The sequence below is a fragment of the Phyllobates terribilis genome, unplaced genomic scaffold, assembly GCF_046119375.1.
Source record: "Phyllobates terribilis strain yellow unplaced genomic scaffold, ASM4611937v1 Scaffold_11__3_contigs__length_659146591, whole genome shotgun sequence".
NCBI classification, from domain to species: Eukaryota; Metazoa; Chordata; class Amphibia; order Anura; family Dendrobatidae; genus Phyllobates; species Phyllobates terribilis.
In genome coordinates, this window is record NW_027362771.1 from 332,883,526 (window position 1) to 332,903,116 (window position 19,591).

Here is a 19,591-nt window from a genome sequence, read left to right on the forward strand (position 1 = left end):
AAGCTGAACATACGTGTTTTACATCACATTATTTCCTTTGGTCTGTGTTAGCCTCCTAATGGGGTTATCTGGGACTAAATTATTTTTTTTACTATGGGCCTAAGAACTAACCGTCAGGTGGCTGCTAACTTCCTGCCTTTTCTACTTGCCGCTGATCTCTGCCGGCTCTGAGTGGTCACAGGCCACTCCTGCTGGCGATCCAGCTGCTCCCGCTGATGTCACGTTGACTGGCGTGACTGTCAATGTCTTGCTGATATGCAGTGGGGAGCCGGCTGCCAAACTAAAAGAAGCTGACTGTCAATCAGCATGACGTTAGCAGTAATGCCCCATCAACAGAGCAACCCAGAAGAAGAAGAGCTGCTCTGTTAACGTGAGCAGCAGGATCATTGGTGCTGGGTAGAACAGACAGGTAGTTAACAATGACCTACCTGTCAGTTCTTAAGGCCATAGTAAAAAAAATAAAATTGTCCCGGAAAAACCCTTTTAAGTAATAAAGAAGTATTGATGGCATAACAATCAACTTCATTTTCTTACCTTGATGAAATCTGATCTCAAAACATAATTCCCTTTTATATACGAACACATGTGACCAATGGAGCTAATTATTTATTGGGGATACCTAGACATATAACTGTGAAATGCTGGTAACAGGGGCCATCATATGTTTGCCTAATTTATTAATACACATTCTCTAATCTCTCTTGTAGTGTCTAGGAATAGTAAGGGCTCAAGCACATGTCCATATTAGAGCTCTCAAGATCTCAGTAGTATCAAGCCATAATACAGCAATCACAGCCATCGATGAGTCTATACTTGGCCATCTATGAGGCTATACTGGGCCATCTAGGACAGAAATTATTCATGGGAAAATATAGCATGTGTGTGGTCTATTATATATCCAATTATAGAATAATATGTATTACATGCAAGTAATAAAATAGGACTCTTTTTAAACATGGCAGGACAAATCATCAAATAAGATACTTAGCACAAAAAGAGGAAAAAACACCGATCAAATGTCCCCAGTAATAGTCAAAATACAAAAGTTTATTGAAAGACCAGAAGTAGGAGTAGGGGATCTATCATTGTCTTTAATGTTTTCTACATTACATTCATCAAATTGCATTGGTGCCTTAAAAGGTTTTTCTCAAATCTGGAAGTTCTCCTATCTGTAGCACTCGGCTATCTCCAGCACTCCGATAAGAATGAATACAGTGTCAGTGCGCATGATCAACCACCATTCAATTCACATTCATAGCGCCAGTTCTCAAGATTGGTGGAAGTCCCAGAGATTGGAACCTCAGCGATCGGAAACTTATTTCCATAAAATGGATATTGGATGACTTCCAAACTTGAGAACTTAAGAAGACCTTCACCCAATATTTTTTTTTATTTAAAAAATTAAGCTACCGGTATTTATTTCATATGTTCTCCACTAAGTTTTTGATTTTTTTTTTCTTATTCATTACATTTGTAACATTCATTTTTTTCTAAGAAAAACACCAGAGAAAAATACCATACCTATTACGTGCTGTGTCTTATTTTCCAAAAAGCACCAAACACAAATAAAAAAACATTTTAATGTGTTTTAAATTTAATTTTGATGTAATATCTGCCGTGGTACTTTTTTTATTTAAAAAATAGCACAAAAACGCTCCCATTTTACCTCAAATGCTCTAAATCCAGTATGTACAGTATTTTAAGCAATTAAATTCATGGAAAAACTGACAGTTTTACAGTACACTATATAATATGCCTATGTACTGTAATAAAAAGTGCTCATAGATGAGAGAATAGCTTTCGTGTTATACAGTAACTCATCTCATAGACCGAACTTCTGTTATGCATCTCTTCCAGGTTTATATATTAACAGCGTGCATAAAACAGTGGGGTATGCCAGTCGTGAACTAAAAGCATGCGTGTGTAAACTTACTAAGAGACACCCACCTCCTAATAAATTGAATTGCCCGTGTGCTAGAAAATAAAATATGAGGCAGCTATTACACAGTGAATGTCGCAAAGTGACTAATAACACCCCCTTTTGCTAAACTCTACCTAGTTGTAGAAAAATGGCAGCAAAAAGTTGCAAGATTTCAAAAACTGTGCGGATTCCTTCTTGCACCTGGTTAAAACTTCTGAGAGCAATCAATCAAAATGTCAATGCAAATACACTTTTTGACACCAGAAAACTGATGTATAAGGCAGCGCAAGTCCCCTCCTCACTATGTTCTAAGGCATTCTTCTTATACTTAGACAACATAGGGGCCCAAGAGGTAAGGGGGTCCACTTTATCTTTCAAATCAGCAAGAAGGTCCTGTCACAGACACAAAAAGGGGCCCATATTCTTTTCTTGCACAGGATCCCTTTTCTATCTGTGGCCGCCTCAAACCAAAATGCTCTATTGCTGGGATGACGTCAGTCCCGACTCCCATTTTGGCACAATGCCTTGGTCTGTTTCATTAGGTGTCCTCTCTTGCTGTTTTTGACACCTAACTTTTACTGTTGTACCCATGCTTAGACCATGACTTTTTATCAAATAAAGATTTTTTTCTGCATTGATTATTGTTTTGGGCTTATTGTTATTACCATTCTCTTTTCTTTGTTTTTAAAGTACAGAAAGTGTCTAAAAAAAATATTTTGTTTTGCGGATAGAACACATAGCCATTAGGCTATGTTCCCACGATGAGCTTTTGGTGAGTTTTTGATGTTGCAGATTTTCTGCATAATTTCTGCACCCATTAAGTAAAATAGCTTTACTTTCATTTCTTTGAAAATACGCAGCGTAAAAAAAATCACCAAAAACTCATTGTGGGAATGTAGCTTTAAGCCACGTGCACACGCTGAGAATTTGTTCCACTCCCGGTTTTAGCTTACAAATACTGAGGTAAAAAAACCTCATCAAATACTCAACGTCTGCACATGGCCTTATAGTCTATGTGGATATTCACATCTCCATGTTTTTTTGTGGACCGTGTGTCCATGCAAAAATCAAGGAGATATGTCCATTTTTTTCCGCCATCATGGATAAAAAGTACCAATACAAGTGTATCGGTTCGTGATTAACATTACAGTGGATAGGAGATCTTTATAATTTATTTAGTTATCCATACAAGAAAATTCCTGATGAAACACTGATGGGAAAAACTGACACCGACCAAGAACAAATGAAAGTCAGATCCAAATCACTAATGAGCATTTTTGTATATGTGTATTTGACCAAACACAGATATCTGATTTAAGCCTTAAGGCCCCGTCACACTAAGCGATGCAGCAGCGATCCCGACAACGATACGACCTGTCAGGGATCGTTGCTGCGTCGCTAATACATCGCTGGTGAGCTGTCAAACAGGCAGGCTCACCAGCGATCAGGGGAGCAGCGACATCGTGGAAAGAATCGTTCCACGATGTCCTGCTCCCGGTTACCAGCCTGCTGCTGAAGCAGGAGCAGGCTCGTAACCATGATAAACATCGGGTTACTAAGTGCGCGTGTGCCCCTAGTAACCCGATGTTTACCATGGATACCACTCTGCTACGGTGCGCGGGAGGTTACCGTTCACCTTAGCAGAGCCGTATCCATGATAAACATCGGGTTACTAGGGGCATGCGCGCACTTAGTAACCCGATGTTTATCATGGATACGACTCTGCTACCGTGAGCGGTAACCTCCCGCGCACCGTAGCAGAGTGGTATCCATGGTAAACAGCGGGTTACTAAGTGCGCGCGTGCCCCTAGTAACCCGATGTTTACCATGGATACCAGCCTGATCGTTGTTCCCGCTGGTCACACACACAGCGACGTGTGCTCGCCAGCGGGAGGCCAACGACCAAAAATTGGTCCAGGACACTTTGCAGCGATCAGCGACCTCACAGCAGGGGCCTGATCGCTGCAAAGTGTCACACATAGCGACATCGCTGGTGAGGTCGCTGTTGCGTCACCAAAACCGTGACACAGCAGCGATCTCGCTAGCGATATCGCTATGTGAGACGGGGCCTTTAGGCTATGTGCACACGAAGTGATTTTAATGCGTTTTTGCAGCGTAGTTTCAATGTGAAAACGCATTAAAATTGCTTGTAATAAGTCTGCCATTTACTGCAATGCAAATCATGTGCTGTGCAAATCATGCAGAAATTTCCGCTGCGAATTCACATTGTGGTAAAAACCGCAGAAGACCAATTCTAGTGCGATTTCGCTGCAAAATCGCCGCCATTGACTTGCATTGGATCGCATAAGATCCGCATGACTACATGCGATTAATGCGCGGATAGTACCCGGGTCTGGAGAAGAGGAGACTCTCCTCCAGACCTGGGTACCATAGTACCTGTAGGTAAAAAATTAAAATAAAAAATAACCTTATACTCACCTTCCGATGGCCCCCGCTCTGCTCCCGACGTCGCTGCTGGCTCTGTGGCGGGTACCGTTAATGTAAAAGGACCTTCCATGACATCAGCGGTCATGTCATAGGTCACGTGACCGCTGACGTTGGCGGTCGCGTGACCTTTCATATGACCGCTGACATCATGGAAGGTCCTTTTACATTACCGGTACCCGCCACGGAGCCAGCAGCGACGTGGGGAGCAGACCGAAGCCGCCGGAAAGGTGAGTATAAGATTATTTTTTACGTTATAATTCTTTTTTTTTCTTTTAACATTATGTTGGTCACACAATATAAATCCATGCCGGTTGCATGGATTTATATTGTGTGACCAACTTTCAAGCACTTTATGCTAAAAACACTTGACAAGCGCTTAACCCTGGCAGAAAAAACGCATGTACAATCCGCATGCGTTTTTTTCTGCCAGGGAGATGCGGAAACGCTCAGGAAAAATCCGGAGCATTTCTGTATCGTGGGCACATAGCCTTAGACATTGTACTTAATGAAGATTGAAGTTTCCCTCCAGATACCCTACAGTATCCCTTTTTTCTCATTAATGTAATTTACCTTTCCTAGGAAAACCATGGCTCTTTTGTATTTATGGCTAATGATATTTTATACCAATGACTTGTCAGAAGTTGCTTTAAGGTGGAACTTCCTTTTAAAATCCCCCTACAAAGGTGACAGAAAATCAGTTTATAGAATTACTCAATGGGGTATTATATAATGGGAAAAATATCCATATAGATTGAAATAGAAAGGATTAGGGGTCTTGGATGTTATCCAATTAAATCATTTGTGCTTTTTGTCTTGCGTTTTTTTTTGTCACTTTCCTTTTATGTCTTGTGGTATTAGTTGCTGTTTTTAGCGACAAATTCTTGAAAATGTCGTGACTCATGAATTTGACACAAAGTCAAAAATGGTCTTTTTTGTTTTGCAAAATGATGCAAAAATTGCACCATAGACTGATGTACACAAAATACATTGTGGAATGGGGGACTGGAGTGGCATGCTGCCAAATTTTGTGACTTTTTGCAGTTGATAAATAAGGCGAAGACATCTAGAATTGCCAAACTCTGCCCAAAAAAAGTAGAAAAAGAAACAAAAAAAAAAGCAAGCACACATAACTTGGACTTCAAAAAAGGCGCAAATAGAATGAATTGTGTGCAAACAAAGAATCCTAAAATCACAAAACTAGACAAAAAACAGGTACAAAGGCAATGATGAATCGAGCTCTTAGTCTTTATTTTTTTGTATTGTAGAATAAGACTAAGCTCCTATAATCAGTATTTTTTGCATTTTTATATTTCTGCACCAATTAGTTAAATTGGGTTGCTTGCGTTTTTTTCGCTGCATTTTTAATGTGGATTTTGGTTTATGCGCATGTTATTTTTCAGCTGCGGTTTTAGTCTTTTAGGTATATCATGTCTTAAATAACGCTGCTTGGTTTTAGAAACTTCCTCTCACTTACTTTGATTTATTCATAAAGTCATTGTAGATTACATGTGTTTTTTTATAGAGTTTCCGTTGCGGAAATGCAATAAAAATACATACGGTTTTCATCTGCAGATTCTCATCTCATTTAAGTATATGCAGAAAATCCGCAAATAAGACCTATACGTATTTACAGCAAGAGAAATTGACTTGTTGCAGATTTAAAAACCGCACTACAGGTCAGCATAAACTACAGCAAAGTGGGCAAGAGATTTCTATAAATCCCATCCACTTTGCTGGAAACATGCAGTGGAAAAAATGCACCAAATACTCATTGTGGGAATTTAACTTAACAAAATTATCTAACAGCTAAAAATTTTATGTAATCTGTTTTCCTGCCTTAGTGTAAATTATCTTCTTTTACATGTGAATTACAGGAACAGAAAAAAATGCTAATTCTATTTTGGCTGAGTCTTTCCTTATGTAGCATCTAATAACACCCTTCACGTGGGTGATCACACTTTCCAAATAAATGTGGCAACTCTAAAATGTTTTACATAGCAATAAAAACCCACAGTTACTCTGGTGTAACATTAGCGGGAGTCTTTTATAGCAAATCCAAAGGCAGACCCTCCACAAACCGGTAGCAGAATGAATTGCCTACTTACTAAAGGTAGACTGAGAAGAAAGGGCTATTGAGATGTGAAACTTGCATTTGGATGCTAATCTTCCATCTAGATCTGCTTTCTGTGTGTTTCTTCTTTGAAACCTAATTCACATGGTCTTGCCCTCAGGTCTAGTCAGGCACACAACAGGTTTACAAGGATGTTTTAATCTGGAAGATGCTTGGTAAATCTTTGGGTTATAGTTAGAGCCTGTTATATCTGGACTTTTCTAGTAATCTGGTTGAAAGGAGTTTTATCTTTGAAGCACGTTGTAACTTTCAACTAGAACTATAGGTATGGACAGGCTACAATTTTACTATTACTGGAGAAAAAAAAAACCTTAACTTCTGTTATGGAAATAACTTGAATTGCTAGAAAATATCACGCTATGTATCTTTTACAAACAAACTACAATAAGCTGGTTTTCATGTGTTTCAGTTCTTATAAATGTATATAATTTCCTTGTATATGCCTGTATATGGATTTTGAGGCACACAGAGATACACTAAGGACCCTAACACTTTTATAGGTATCACATTATGGTAGGCATTAATATCATCTGTCATAAACTTCACTTTAAAACTGCGAGCAGGTGTCCTATGCAGCTTGCGTAATCCCTGTCTCCTCGCAATCCCATTATGTAAACTGTGTGGGGCTTTTTATATAGTATTGGATAGCACTAATTAATTAAGAAAAATAGTTTTGGCTATATTAATTCCTACACACAATTAATATCTACAGCACTCTGTAAACGTTTTATACAGGTGTGGCTAAAATGCTACAAAGTAAGAATGCTTTCAAAAATCGAAGTGTTACTAGTTTAGCTTTACCAAATAAAATGCAATGAACAAAAGAGAAATTGAAATCAAATAAATATTTGGTGTGACCTCCCTTTCACTTCAAAGCAGCATCAATTCTTCTAGGTAAATGTTAACACAGATTTTGAAGGGACTCGGGAGGGAGGTTGTTCCAAACATCTTGGAAAACTAACCATAGATCTTCTGTAGATGTAGGTTTATGTAAATCCTTTTGTCTCATGTAATCCCACACAAACTCAATGATGTTGAGATAAGGGCTCCATAAGGGCCTTATCATAATTTCCAGGACTGCTAGTTCTTTTATTTTTACGCTAAAGATAGTTCTTAATGAAATAGGCTGATTGGGGTCATTGTTTTGCTGCAGGATAAATTTGGGACAAATTAATCACCTCCCTGATGGTATTACATGATGGATAGTTTTCTTCATGTGTTTCTCAGCATTGAGGACACCAAGAAATGGGAAACATTGAGGACCATAGTAGCAGTGGTCAACCAAGGAAATTTACTTTAAAATCAGATGTCCAGCAGTGCCATCAGCTCAGAGCTGGTAACAATCAGTGGGACCGAGATGCACTCATCTACTATTCTGAGAAGTCTGGCAAGGAGTGGTCTTCATGGAAGAAACTAAAATGCCTTTGACGTGGATTCAAAGCCAAGTGACTCAACTATGTAGAAAATATAGGAAGTACAGTTTAGAAAAAATGTCAGCAGGTGCTCTGGACAAATGACACAAATTTAAATATTTAGCTGTAACTGAAGGCAGTTACTATCCCTAAGGAGTGGAGAGCAGTACAATGAGTGTCTACAACCAACAGTGAAGCATGGTGGAGGTTCCTTGCAAATTTTAAGCTGCATTTTGGAAAATAGAGTTGGGGATTTGGTTAGGATTAATCCTAAGAAATAAAGGCAGATTGGCTCCAAATTTATTCTGCCACAGGATGACTCTAAAAATATATCCAATGTCATAAAGGGCTCGTGCAGACGACTATAAAAATCATACGAGTACTATTCGTCATTTTGACAGACAGCACTTATCCCCATGCTATTTTATGGGACCATGCACATGTCTGATTTTTTTTTCCCTCGGACATGTCAATCTGAGGAAAAATTTATAGCATGCATAAGTTGCATCAGATTATTATCGGATCACACTCAGCCATTCAAGTTTATGGGTCCGTGGAAAAAATTGGGCCACACTTGGATGACATCCGAGTGCGGTCCAATTTTCACGTACTGCCAGTAAGGAGAAGATGGAGATTTTTTTATTTTTTATTCTCCACATCCGAGAAAATCGGGTCATACTCTGATCAGAGTTTGGTCAGAGTCTAATCAGAGTGTGATTAGCATAATCGTACCAATTTTCTCAGATGAGAGAAAATCGGTTGTGTGACCCTAGCCTAAGAGAAATCTTCAGTGAAAAGAAGCACAAGGAGTCTTGGAAGTGATGATATGGCCCCCACAGAGCTTTGATCTCAACATCATCGAGTCTGTCTGGGATTACATAGAGACACAGAAGGATTTGCACAAGTCTACATCCAGATAAAATCTGTGGTTAGTTCTCCAAGACATTTGGAATAACCTCCCTGTCAAGTTCCTTTAAAAAACTGAATGCAAACATACTTAGAATAATTGATGTTTTGAAGGCAAAGGGTGGCCACTCCAAATTTTGATTTAGATTTCTTCTGTTCATTTACTTTTCATTTTGTTAATTGATAAAAATAAGCTAATAAGTCTACTTTTGAAAGTATTCTTACATTGCAGAATTTTTTCTATAACTGCCTAAAAATGTTTGTTTAAGCCCTCAATGCACAGCGTCTCCAAAAATGATGGAGTTATAAAATTAAACTGCAAAAGTGAAAAATGTAAACCTGAATGGGCACTCTGCAAACACTGGGGGAGATTTATCATTAGTGACATGTAAATGCCTGAATTTACAAGTGGGCAATAATAAGGTCAATTTACCAGAATGTAAATCTTTGTACTAAGTACTAGGTGGTGTATACACATTCCATTTTTGCTCAGCTCCCCTGTTTTGTCCAACCACAGCATGCATATGAAGTTACGCATACAAAGAGTGATTCCTTGTGCTCAGCAATAGCTGACAATGACTCTTAGAAAAGTACACTAAGGCCTTTGTCATGGGCAATACAAAGATTTTACTCCTTAATTGGTATCAGTCCATAACAAATAGTATTTATTTCCAGCTAGGAAATAGTTATTTTATTCTACTCATAGTCTGACTATATTTTCAACAGAGAGAGCAATTGTATATTTATCAGAAAAAGGACATGGCACAAACGAGTATATGGGGCTGGGCACATAACTTGTGGGGGAACACTTTATTGTAAGGTTATTTAGAGTAGAGAGGTGATGTACTCCCATATACAATACACATAAAACAAGATGGAGCCAGTCAAGCTCATCGGGAATATATTAAAATTAAAATATTTATTGGTATAAAATAAAATTAAAACAAATTTAAAATACATATTTAGCTCCACCAAATAGAATACAAGAAGAATTAGGTCAGGCGAAAACCCAATTAGAAAGCAATGATAAATATAAGGCCAAGAATCGTGGCCAGAGGGGAAGTTTGAGGAAAGGCAGATATTCTCACTAAAGTTGCTTACTAATATTAATAAAGAGAGATGGTTTCCAGCTATCTGAGCCCCGACGCACGTTTCGCTTTTGCTTTAACAAGTGGTATTGTCCAGTGGGTAACAAAGTACCTTTTATATATCCTGATCCAAATATCAGGATATATAAGGTGCTTTATTACCCACTGGACAATACCCCTCGCTAAAACAATAGCGAAATGCACGTCGGGACTCAGACGGCAGGCGACCATGCCTCTTTACCAATATGGTTAAGCAACTTTAGTGAGTTTTACACTATATCTCTTTGCTTGGACTGTTTTGACCTGTATTTTTCTATGATGGCATATGAATGGCTACATACTATAATAGTGAAAACTATCATATATTGTGGAGATCTGGTGACAGAGAGATAACACTCTCTCTGCTTCTTTGCACCTGTACTTTATATACTCTCAATGATATTCAGATTATGCTAGGGCCAGACCTCAGTGTTCTACCTCATCCTTGTGCTTTTGTGCTTGATATAATACATATCTAATGGTACTTCTCTACATATGTAACATCACCATTACCTTACCATTTGTCATGTAACGGCTGTCTTTTCTCAAACTTATCCACTGGCCACGATTCTTGGCCTTATATTCGTCATTACTCTCTAATTAGGTTTTCGCCTGACCTAATTCTTCTTGTATTTTATTTGGTGGACCACAATATGTATTTTAAATTAGTTTTAATTTTATACCAATAAATATTTTAATTTGAATATATTCCCAGCAAGCTTGACTTACTCTATCTTGTTTATGTGCATATTTACTTTGTAGTGTCCAGCTACGTTCCAGTAGTCAGTAACTGCAGTGCAGGTTCAAGGAAATACTTGGGTATAGTGAATGGGTTAATCATCTTTTTTATCAAGATGGTAACAGATTGATCCATTAACCATGTGATGATGGGAAGAGAAGGTACAATATGAATGTATTTAACTTAAAGAAGCACTCCCATGTATAATTTTTCATTAAATGAGCGTGTAATATAGTGTGAGTGCTCTCTCCAGGATCCAGCGCCATTCTGCTCCTCTTCTCAGTGACATCACTGCCATTACTACTAGACTGCTCACTCTATACTCTGTGTGTGAGCCAGAAGTCTCTTTTACAGTGAAAGCTTATGGCTTTCACTGACCTATGGGGCCTTGTTCTGACATTTCATATGCTTACATTGTAAAAGCCACTTCAAAGTCACGCAGTGCTCTACAGAGCGGTGACATCACTGAGAAGAGGAGCAGAATGGTGCTGGACACCAGAGAGCGCGTCAGTAGGTGGGTATATTAGTACACTCACACTACACACCATTTACATAAACACACATTTAATGAAAAAATATATACATGGGAGGGGCTTCTTTAAACTCTTACTCAAAATGCAATATCAATTACAATTGGAAGGGGTCTCCAATTTATCCCTGAATGGTACTGACATTTTTAATAAGAGTATGCAGGATGTTGAATAGTAGTAATGGGGTTGATCGCCCTCCCTGTGCGTAGTAAGTTGTACAGTAACTTCTCTCATTCATTCACTCAGTATTAAGTGATAAAACTTCCCAATAGTAATATCACTGAGAATAAATCAAGGTTCCGGACCTTACTAGATCACAATGTAAATGGCAGGATTACAGTCTTTTTTTTTTTTTTAACATTTCTAAATTGTCTTACAGGCAATGAGGGGGAGAACAGCTGGGCAACAAAATATAGCTTCTGTGGTGGTGTCTACCAGTCGCCTCTGGACTTCCATGGCAGCATTCTGCAGTATGATTCCAACCTGAAGCCCATTCAGTTGTACGGATACAATGCCTCCAGCAATGATCACTTCATTATATCTAACAATGGACATACAGGTACAGGGGTGAAGTCCTCTAACCATCTGTAGCAACTGGAGACACATAATAGAGAAATGCTTATAGTATTTTCTTATTTTAGTGTCTGTGTCCCTGCCCCCAAGTATGTACATAGACCTTCCACCTTTCCGCTACATTGCTGCACAACTTCACTTCCACTGGGGCAGCTTGACCGGTCATGGAGGGTCAGAACATTGTGTTGGAGGCAAGAAGTTTGCAGCAGAGGTAAGTTATACTTTACAGCAGTTTCTTACCGTTGCACAGATTTTAAGTGTATTACAGAGGCCACATTACATTGCTGAATCAGTTGCATGGTAGGAAGCATTTGCTGACAGACCCAGTGGTGGAAAATACCACTGCGCTATTCTTTCTGTCAAGTCTTATGAGACTGCTACCGGAGACTCTGATGACAGCAAAAAATTGCAGCTATATGCCATTCCCTATATGCACACATTACCTATTCTTTGACTTGTATCTCCGCACCCAGTGTCCATATTAGAGTATCTTCACACAAGTTTTTTTTTTTCTGGCTGAAAAAGTTTCACTCCCAACAAATTTGGAGTTTTCCTCTTCAGGCAGAATTAACACAAAAATTGACATGTTCTTTTTTTTTTCCCCACCCTGGAAAAAACAGCACCATGTGAGCTGCAGATGTATTTTCCAATTGAAATGAACCGGATTCTGTTCCAGAAGCAATGTGAAAAATCAATGTGCGCACGATGTGTCTTTTTCACTTGAAAGCCACCTAAATAACGTATCAGAAAACGCTCAAAAGAATGAACAATTGCATTTCTATATAAAAACGACTTGCTGTGCATATATTCAGGCTTTTGAACATCTTTTAACCGCTTCAGGTTTCTAAAAACTCTAAGTGGCTAAGAGAAGTGAAATGTCCATTCTTCTGGCATTTTCTGCTAGGAAGATGCTATATACTTTACAATACCAGTCAATGGGAAAGCTCAAAAGATGGCCAGATGTCTTTTTGGAGTGTTTTACCATCATCTTTACGTAAACGCTTGCAGTTTCTTCATTATCCAATGGAGTGAAAAGAAAATGACAGTAAAAATGTTGTCACGAAACCATGGGAAAACCCTAAAAAAAAAAACAGACATCCATAACTGGCTGAAAAATGCTCTAAAGAAAATACACAAAAGAAAAAAACACCAGTTTTCGAAAGCGTCTTCTGCTTGAAGAGCTTGGCAGATTCGCCTAAGTTTAAAAGATGTTGTGTGCACATACCCTAGTGGTTCACTATATTGTTTTTACTTGTGGCTTCCACTGAGCCCTAGGCATCAGACAATCCAACCTGACAGCTGATATCAGCTTTGTGGGGATAGTAGTATAAAAAAATAAAAAGGATCTTGTGAGGAAAAACAAATCAAAATTGAAAGATGAGAAAAGTGGAGGCAGTAAAATCCCAGACCCCAAAGTGAATTCCGACCCTGGACCAGCGTACAAAAAAAATAAAATAAAATAAAAAAATCCATTTAGACTCTAGATCTGACCCTTCCATTTACTTACTGCTGATTGCACACAGGTTTTGACATTGGTCCTTGAGTTGTGGTAGATCAGGGAGCAAAGCGATCTAAATAGAGGCATGTTCAACAGCAGAGTTACTGAAACTATTCAGATCCCAATTAAAAAAAGTGAGCATAGATTTATTAGTTTGGTCATCTGAGTGATGTCCAATTTTTGTTTCACTGACCTATAGAATTGCATTGCCGATTCTGATCAGATTGAACATGTCTTCGCAAATTTGCATGAACCATTCATGGAATCTTAGAATCATAAAATGTTAGAGTTGGAAGTGACGTCCAGGGTCATCATGTTCAACCCCCTACTCAATGCAGGATTCACTAAACCATCTCAGACAGATGTCTGTCCAGCCTCTGTTTGAAGACTTCTGTGTCACCCCAGGCCTAGATGCCACAAACTTGTAAGGCTGTGTCTGAGAGCAGGAGGGAGGTTCTCTGGTCATGGACCATTTGCATGCAGCACCTCCTGTCCCAGGCCAGTAGGGGGAGCAGGCTGCCCCTATAAAAACTGGTACTGAGGGCAGTGTTAGGGAGACCAGGACCCACTTCTGAAGCATCCAGAAGGGTTCCCAGAAGAGAGGGACAGGTCAGCCGCAGCTGAGGAGTCCAGGAGGCAAAGGAGAAACAGAAAGCCAGGGACAGAGGCGACGAGAGCCGGTCCTGGCAGAGAGAGACTACACAACCGGACACTGGGGTCCGAGGCTGTCAGGGTTGCAAGCCCTGCAGCAGATAACCAACCCGCAAGGGATTTCAGGTCCCTTGGCTAAGAAGCCTGGAGGCTCCGCCACACAGAGGGACCGGTACAGCACGGTGAAGCTACAGGTACCTAAGGCTCGAGTCGCAAGCCATACAGGCGTAGTACACGGCAAGCTCAGGGACGTGGGCTATCATACCACTAAAGGGGGAGATAGTCAGCAAGGGCAGAGAAAGAACGGTAGGCCTACCCACTCACCCTGGCCAGTGGAGGTCGCCCGAATGCCCTCAGACACCCAGGTCCATTCCTACCCTGTACTCCTGGTGGGTCTGTGATAAGATCTGCAGTAAAAGACCCTGGACTGCATTATTGGACTCTGTGTGGTTACTGCTGCGCCTGCACCATCACCTCCAGCATCCTATTACACTGCCCTGAGGCTACACTCCTCCCGTGGGGAGTTGTACTATTCCCTACTGCATCCCCAACACCAGCCTCAGCGGTCTGCCTTGCAGCGGCGGTCCTCCCTGACCGCAATCCACGGGTGGCGTAGTCGGACATTACCTAAAACATATAAAAGGCTGCCACTGGTCTGACCACCCTGAGCCACGGGATCGGGTCGCCACTACTACTCCCAGCATTGCCCTGAAGTCCGGTCCCGAGTGCCCCACGGCCCAGGGGGTGAGTCACTTCCATTGAAGGAGACCTCACCAGCCTCTCGTGGCTGCCTGTTCCGCTCATTGTCAAAAAGTGTTTTCTAATATCTAATTTGTATCTTCTCCCTCTCAGTTTCATCCCATTGCTTCTCGTGTTTCCATGTGCAAATGAGAATAAGGATGATCCCTCTACACTGTGACATCCCTTCAGATATTTGTAGACATCTATTAAGTCTCCTCTTAACCTTCTTTTTTGCAAACTAAACATTCCCAGATCCTTTATCCGTTCCTCATAAGACATAATTTTCAGTCCGCTCACCATCCTGGTAGCTCTTCTCTGAACTAGTTCCAGTATTTTTATGTATTTTTCAAAATGTGGTGCCCAGAACTGGTCACAGTATTCCACATGAGGTCTGACCAAGGAGGAGTAGAGGGGCATAATTACTTCACATGATCTAGACTTTTTGCTTCTCTTAATAAATACCAGAAATGTGTTTGCCTTTTTAGCTGCTGCATCACACTGTTGACTCATGTGCAGTCTGTGAGCTATTAGTATACCCCAGTCTTTTTCACATGTGCTGTTGCTTAGTTCTATTCCTTTCATTCCGTACATGTAATTTTCATTTTTCTTAGTCGCTGCCCATTGTTCAAGCTAATCTACATCCTTCTGAAATCCTTTCTCTATCTTCTGTAGTGTTAGCTATCCCTCCTAACTTTGTATCGTCTACAAATTTCAATAGTTTACCTTCAGTTCCCTTATCTAGATCTTTTCTAAAAATGTTGAACAACACTGGGGCCAGGACAGAGCCTTGTGATACCCCACTTGAAACACTCTTCCAATTGGATGTGCAACCCTTTATTACCAATCTTTGAGTATGATCACTGAGCCAGTTATGAATCCACCTAACCGTAGCTTTGTCAATCCCATACTTCAATAAGGATAGTATGAGATACTTTATCACTTATTTTTCTGAAGTCAAGATATACTAAATCTACCGCATTTTCCTGACCCACCCAGACAGTGATTCCATCATAGAAGGAGGTTAGATTAGTCTGGCATGACTTGTTTGCTACAAACCCATGCTGGCTCTGGTTAATTACTGTATTCTTATCCAAGTGCTTACATTCATGCTGTTTAATAATTTGTTCAAATATCTCTCCTGGTATAGAAGTAAGGCTCACTGGTCTGTAATTTCCTGGCTCCGTCTTCTTTCCTTTTTTGAAGATAAGGACAATATTTGCCCTTCTGCAATCTTGTGGAACTTCTCCTGTTCTTCAGGATTTTTCGAAGATTCTGGCTAGTTGTTCTGCAATTTCCTCTGCTATCTTTTTCAGAATCCTAGGATGAGATTTAAATTAATTTAAATTAGCTAATAGGGTTGAGCGAGTATGTTCTCTCCGAGTATGCTCGGGCCGAGCTCCGAGTATTTACAGCTGCTCGGTGATAAGGTTAAATTGCTCCCGTGTGCATGATTTGCAACTGTTTGACAGCTTTATTACATGGAAGGCATGTGTAAGAAATAGACATTCCTCACATGTAATAAAACTGTCAAACAGTTGCAAATCATGTACACGGGAGCGATTCAACCATATCACCGAGCAGCTATAAATACTCGGAGCTCGGCCCGAGCATACTCAGCGAAAGGGTTAATAGAACATATTCGCTCAACACTATTGGCTAAGTGTTCCCTCACCATCTCTCTGTTCTATCTCTATAGATAGTGTGGATTCTTTTATTCCTTCAATAGCACAGTGAAGATCAGTTGATGTTACATTTGCTTTCTTAGAGAACACGGATGCAAAATAGGAATTTAAAAGTCCAACTTTCTCAACATACTTTTTGACCGCTTCACCCTGTTCATCCTGTAAAAATCGTAAAGCATCTTTGACTTTTCGTTTGCATTTGATAATACCCCCAAAATCCCTTTTTATTGTTTTTGGTCTCCTTTGCAAGCCTCACTTCATTACTGGCTTTAGCTCCTCTAACATTTGCCCTGCATTCCCTGCAGACAGCATTATATTCTTCTTTAAATATGCCCCCCACTTTCCATTTTATTATACATTTCTTTTTTCCTTTGTAGCAATTGTTTAAGTTCTGTGTTCATCCATCCTATTCTCTTTAAATGCTTCCAATTGTTCCTTCTTTTCGGGATTGTTACTGATTGTGCAGTGAGAATTTCATTTAGCAATGTCTCCCGTCCTTCTTAGCCATTTCTGTACTTTAGAACATCGAGCCATTGGACCTTTCCTACCCTCTTTCTGAATCCATTAAAATCTGCCTTTCTGAAGTCCAACCTTAAAGGGGCTGTCCGGTCAAGAGTGATAAGTCTGCGGTCATCTGTGTGACTGCAGACTTATGAATTCCCCTAGCGCACACACTGTGCGCTGCAGGGATTCGCCGGTATGAGACCCGGGACCGGAGGATATGTATACCTTATACATACCCCCAGCCAGTGGGCGTGGCCTTGCTCTCCATACACTTGTATATGAATTATGGGTGAAGGATTATCAGCCAGTGTAAACGGACCTTAAGTGCGAGGTTGGGCGACTAGCATAGTTATTTGGGAGGTAGGAACAATATGACCTGTAGTGATTGTTATACCCTAAACCAATTCCAAGCCAGTGTAAGGCATGTGAATACTAATGTGGAAGAAGAAGCTGTACTATTTCCAACATTATTATCCACAGTTTCAGGTAAGATGTTTTCTGTTGCACCTGGACCGAGGTCAAATATGTGCTAACATATATTTTGATTTATATTTTTTCAGATGCATATTGTGCATTATAACTCTAAGTATGCCAATGTTGGCACAGCCATGGAGGTATCAGACGGGTTGGCTGTGCTTGGAATTTTCATAGAGGTGAGACACAGCACGCTTATTTTCTGGAAATGTAAAAACCCTGAGTACATTCACTATATTTACACATTTTTGCATAAATTGTAGGTAAATTATATATATTTTTTTTGTAGATTGGCTCTTTCAATTCTGCATATGATAATATCATTTCTCGATTGACACGGATCAAGTATAAAGGTGAGTAGGATATATATATATATATATATATATATATATATATATATATATATATATATATATATATATATATATATATATATATATATATCAGAAATCATACCGCCAATATCTGGCTCTAAAATGCTGCGGCGTCTCAAAGAAAAACATCTTTAAAAACCGGTGGCTTCTCTCTGACCGCTCTCCTTGAGTGACAGGTCCTTCCCTGCATGCGTGTATAGGGAAAGAACTAAGTAAAAAACAAGAAGGGAAGAGCGTGTGGAATAGGCCTGCATAACCCTGTAATATCAAAGACAGCTTGAATAATAAACAAGGATAAAAAAAAACATTTTAAAACACGGAGATTAACTTGGTCTCCATAAATGAATTTGTGGAGAACCAACCCTTACCCCTGCGAACCAGTACTAAACTGACAATGTCACAGTACATGGGTGAGATAGTAAATGAGCAATAAGGATACAAGATAAAAAGCAAAACAGCTATATAATGGCTATAGCAAACCAAAAGATCACATAGATAGGAAATGAACATATATGAGTATAAGGCCACGGCCCCACTATCAGTATTTGGTCAGTATTCGGTCAGTATTTTTTCTCAGGAGTGGGAGCCAAAACCGGGTGAGGAACAGTCAGAGAAAAGGTATAATAGAAACAAGTCACCAATTCTGCATTTATCACCCACTCCTGGTTTTGTCTCCCACTCCTGGAGAAAAAATACTGACCGAAGACTGATAGTGGGGCCGTGGCCTTATACAAATACCAGGTTTTGGAAGGCGTGTGACCTAATGGTGCTACCCAATGAGAATATGCAGTGAATAAGGTGTAAACCCCACCCATTACGGCAACAAGTGTGGCTTCATCCACACCCCTGATCTCATTCATGTATTTTGACATTGTCAGTTTAGTTTGTTGTTTTTTACTTATTTTTTTGGGTGTATGGCATAGTTCCCAGATTATTAGGAGGTGCTGGTCAATTTCCTTTTCTCAGTTTTATAGGCAAAGACCTGTCACTCCAGGGTAGCGGGGGGTGAGAAGCTATGTAGGACTGCCTGTCCGACTAGTCTCCTGTGCAGCTCGGTCTTTTCACGTAATGTTTTTCTCTGAAACACCACAGAGTTTCAGAGCCAAACATTCATGGCTAAAATCATACAGCCAGTGTCTACTACATACTGCCCATGGATCGGGCAGCATGTGACTCACCCCCTGGGCCATGGGGTACCCGGAACCGGGCTTATGTACGATGCTGGAGGTAGTAGTGGCAACCCGATCCCGTGGCTCAGGGTGGTCAGACCAAATGTTGTGGCAGTCTATTTATAGATTTGTGAATGTCCGACTACGCCACCCGTGGATTGCGGTCAGAGATAACCGCCGCTGCGAGGCAGACCGCTGAGGCTGGTGTTGGGGTGCAGCACAGGGGTAGGATAACTCCCCACGGGAAGAGTGTAGCCTCAGGGCAGTGTAGGTGGAAGCTGGGGGTGATGGTGCCGGCGCAGCAGAAATCACACTGAGTCCAATGATGCAGTCCAGGGTCTTTTACTCACAGTTGTTATCCAAGTCACTTCTGTCAGCAAGGACTGCCCGAGCCGCGCTGCGTCCACCAGGTGAGGAGCTTGGTCAACCCCCAGGCAATTCAGGAGAATGGCACAGGACCCCCTTCTGTCCTTTCTCTGGCCCCTCATGCCCCACCAGTGTCCTGACTTCTGTCCGGCTACCGCGGACTGTGTCGGGTAAGCGTTGGCCTTCACTTCCCGCTATCCTATATGGTGCCTTCCTAGCAGGTTTAGCGGGGGGTCGCACCAATAAATGGTCACAACCTCCGGTTCTTGCCTGAGGGTAGATTCGCCTCCACCAATTTAGGGATCCGGTACCTTTCCACAGCCTGACCCTTCCACCCGGTATAAT

General features: G+C 40.6%; 1 protein-coding gene across 1 annotated transcript in view; it reads left to right on the forward strand.

The window, feature by feature from the left end:
- The window catches only part of CA12 (carbonic anhydrase 12), a 35,588-nt gene that overhangs the window by 4,848 nt on the left and 11,149 nt on the right, over nt 1-19,591 (forward strand). The window contains exons 3-6 of the mRNA XM_073650777.1: nt 11,594-11,773; nt 11,856-11,998; nt 17,424-17,516; nt 17,627-17,690. Of these exons, the coding sequence (XP_073506878.1) occupies nt 11,594-11,773; nt 11,856-11,998; nt 17,424-17,516; nt 17,627-17,690 (480 nt within the window). The remainder of the gene's footprint in view (nt 1-11,593; nt 11,774-11,855; nt 11,999-17,423; nt 17,517-17,626; nt 17,691-19,591) is intronic.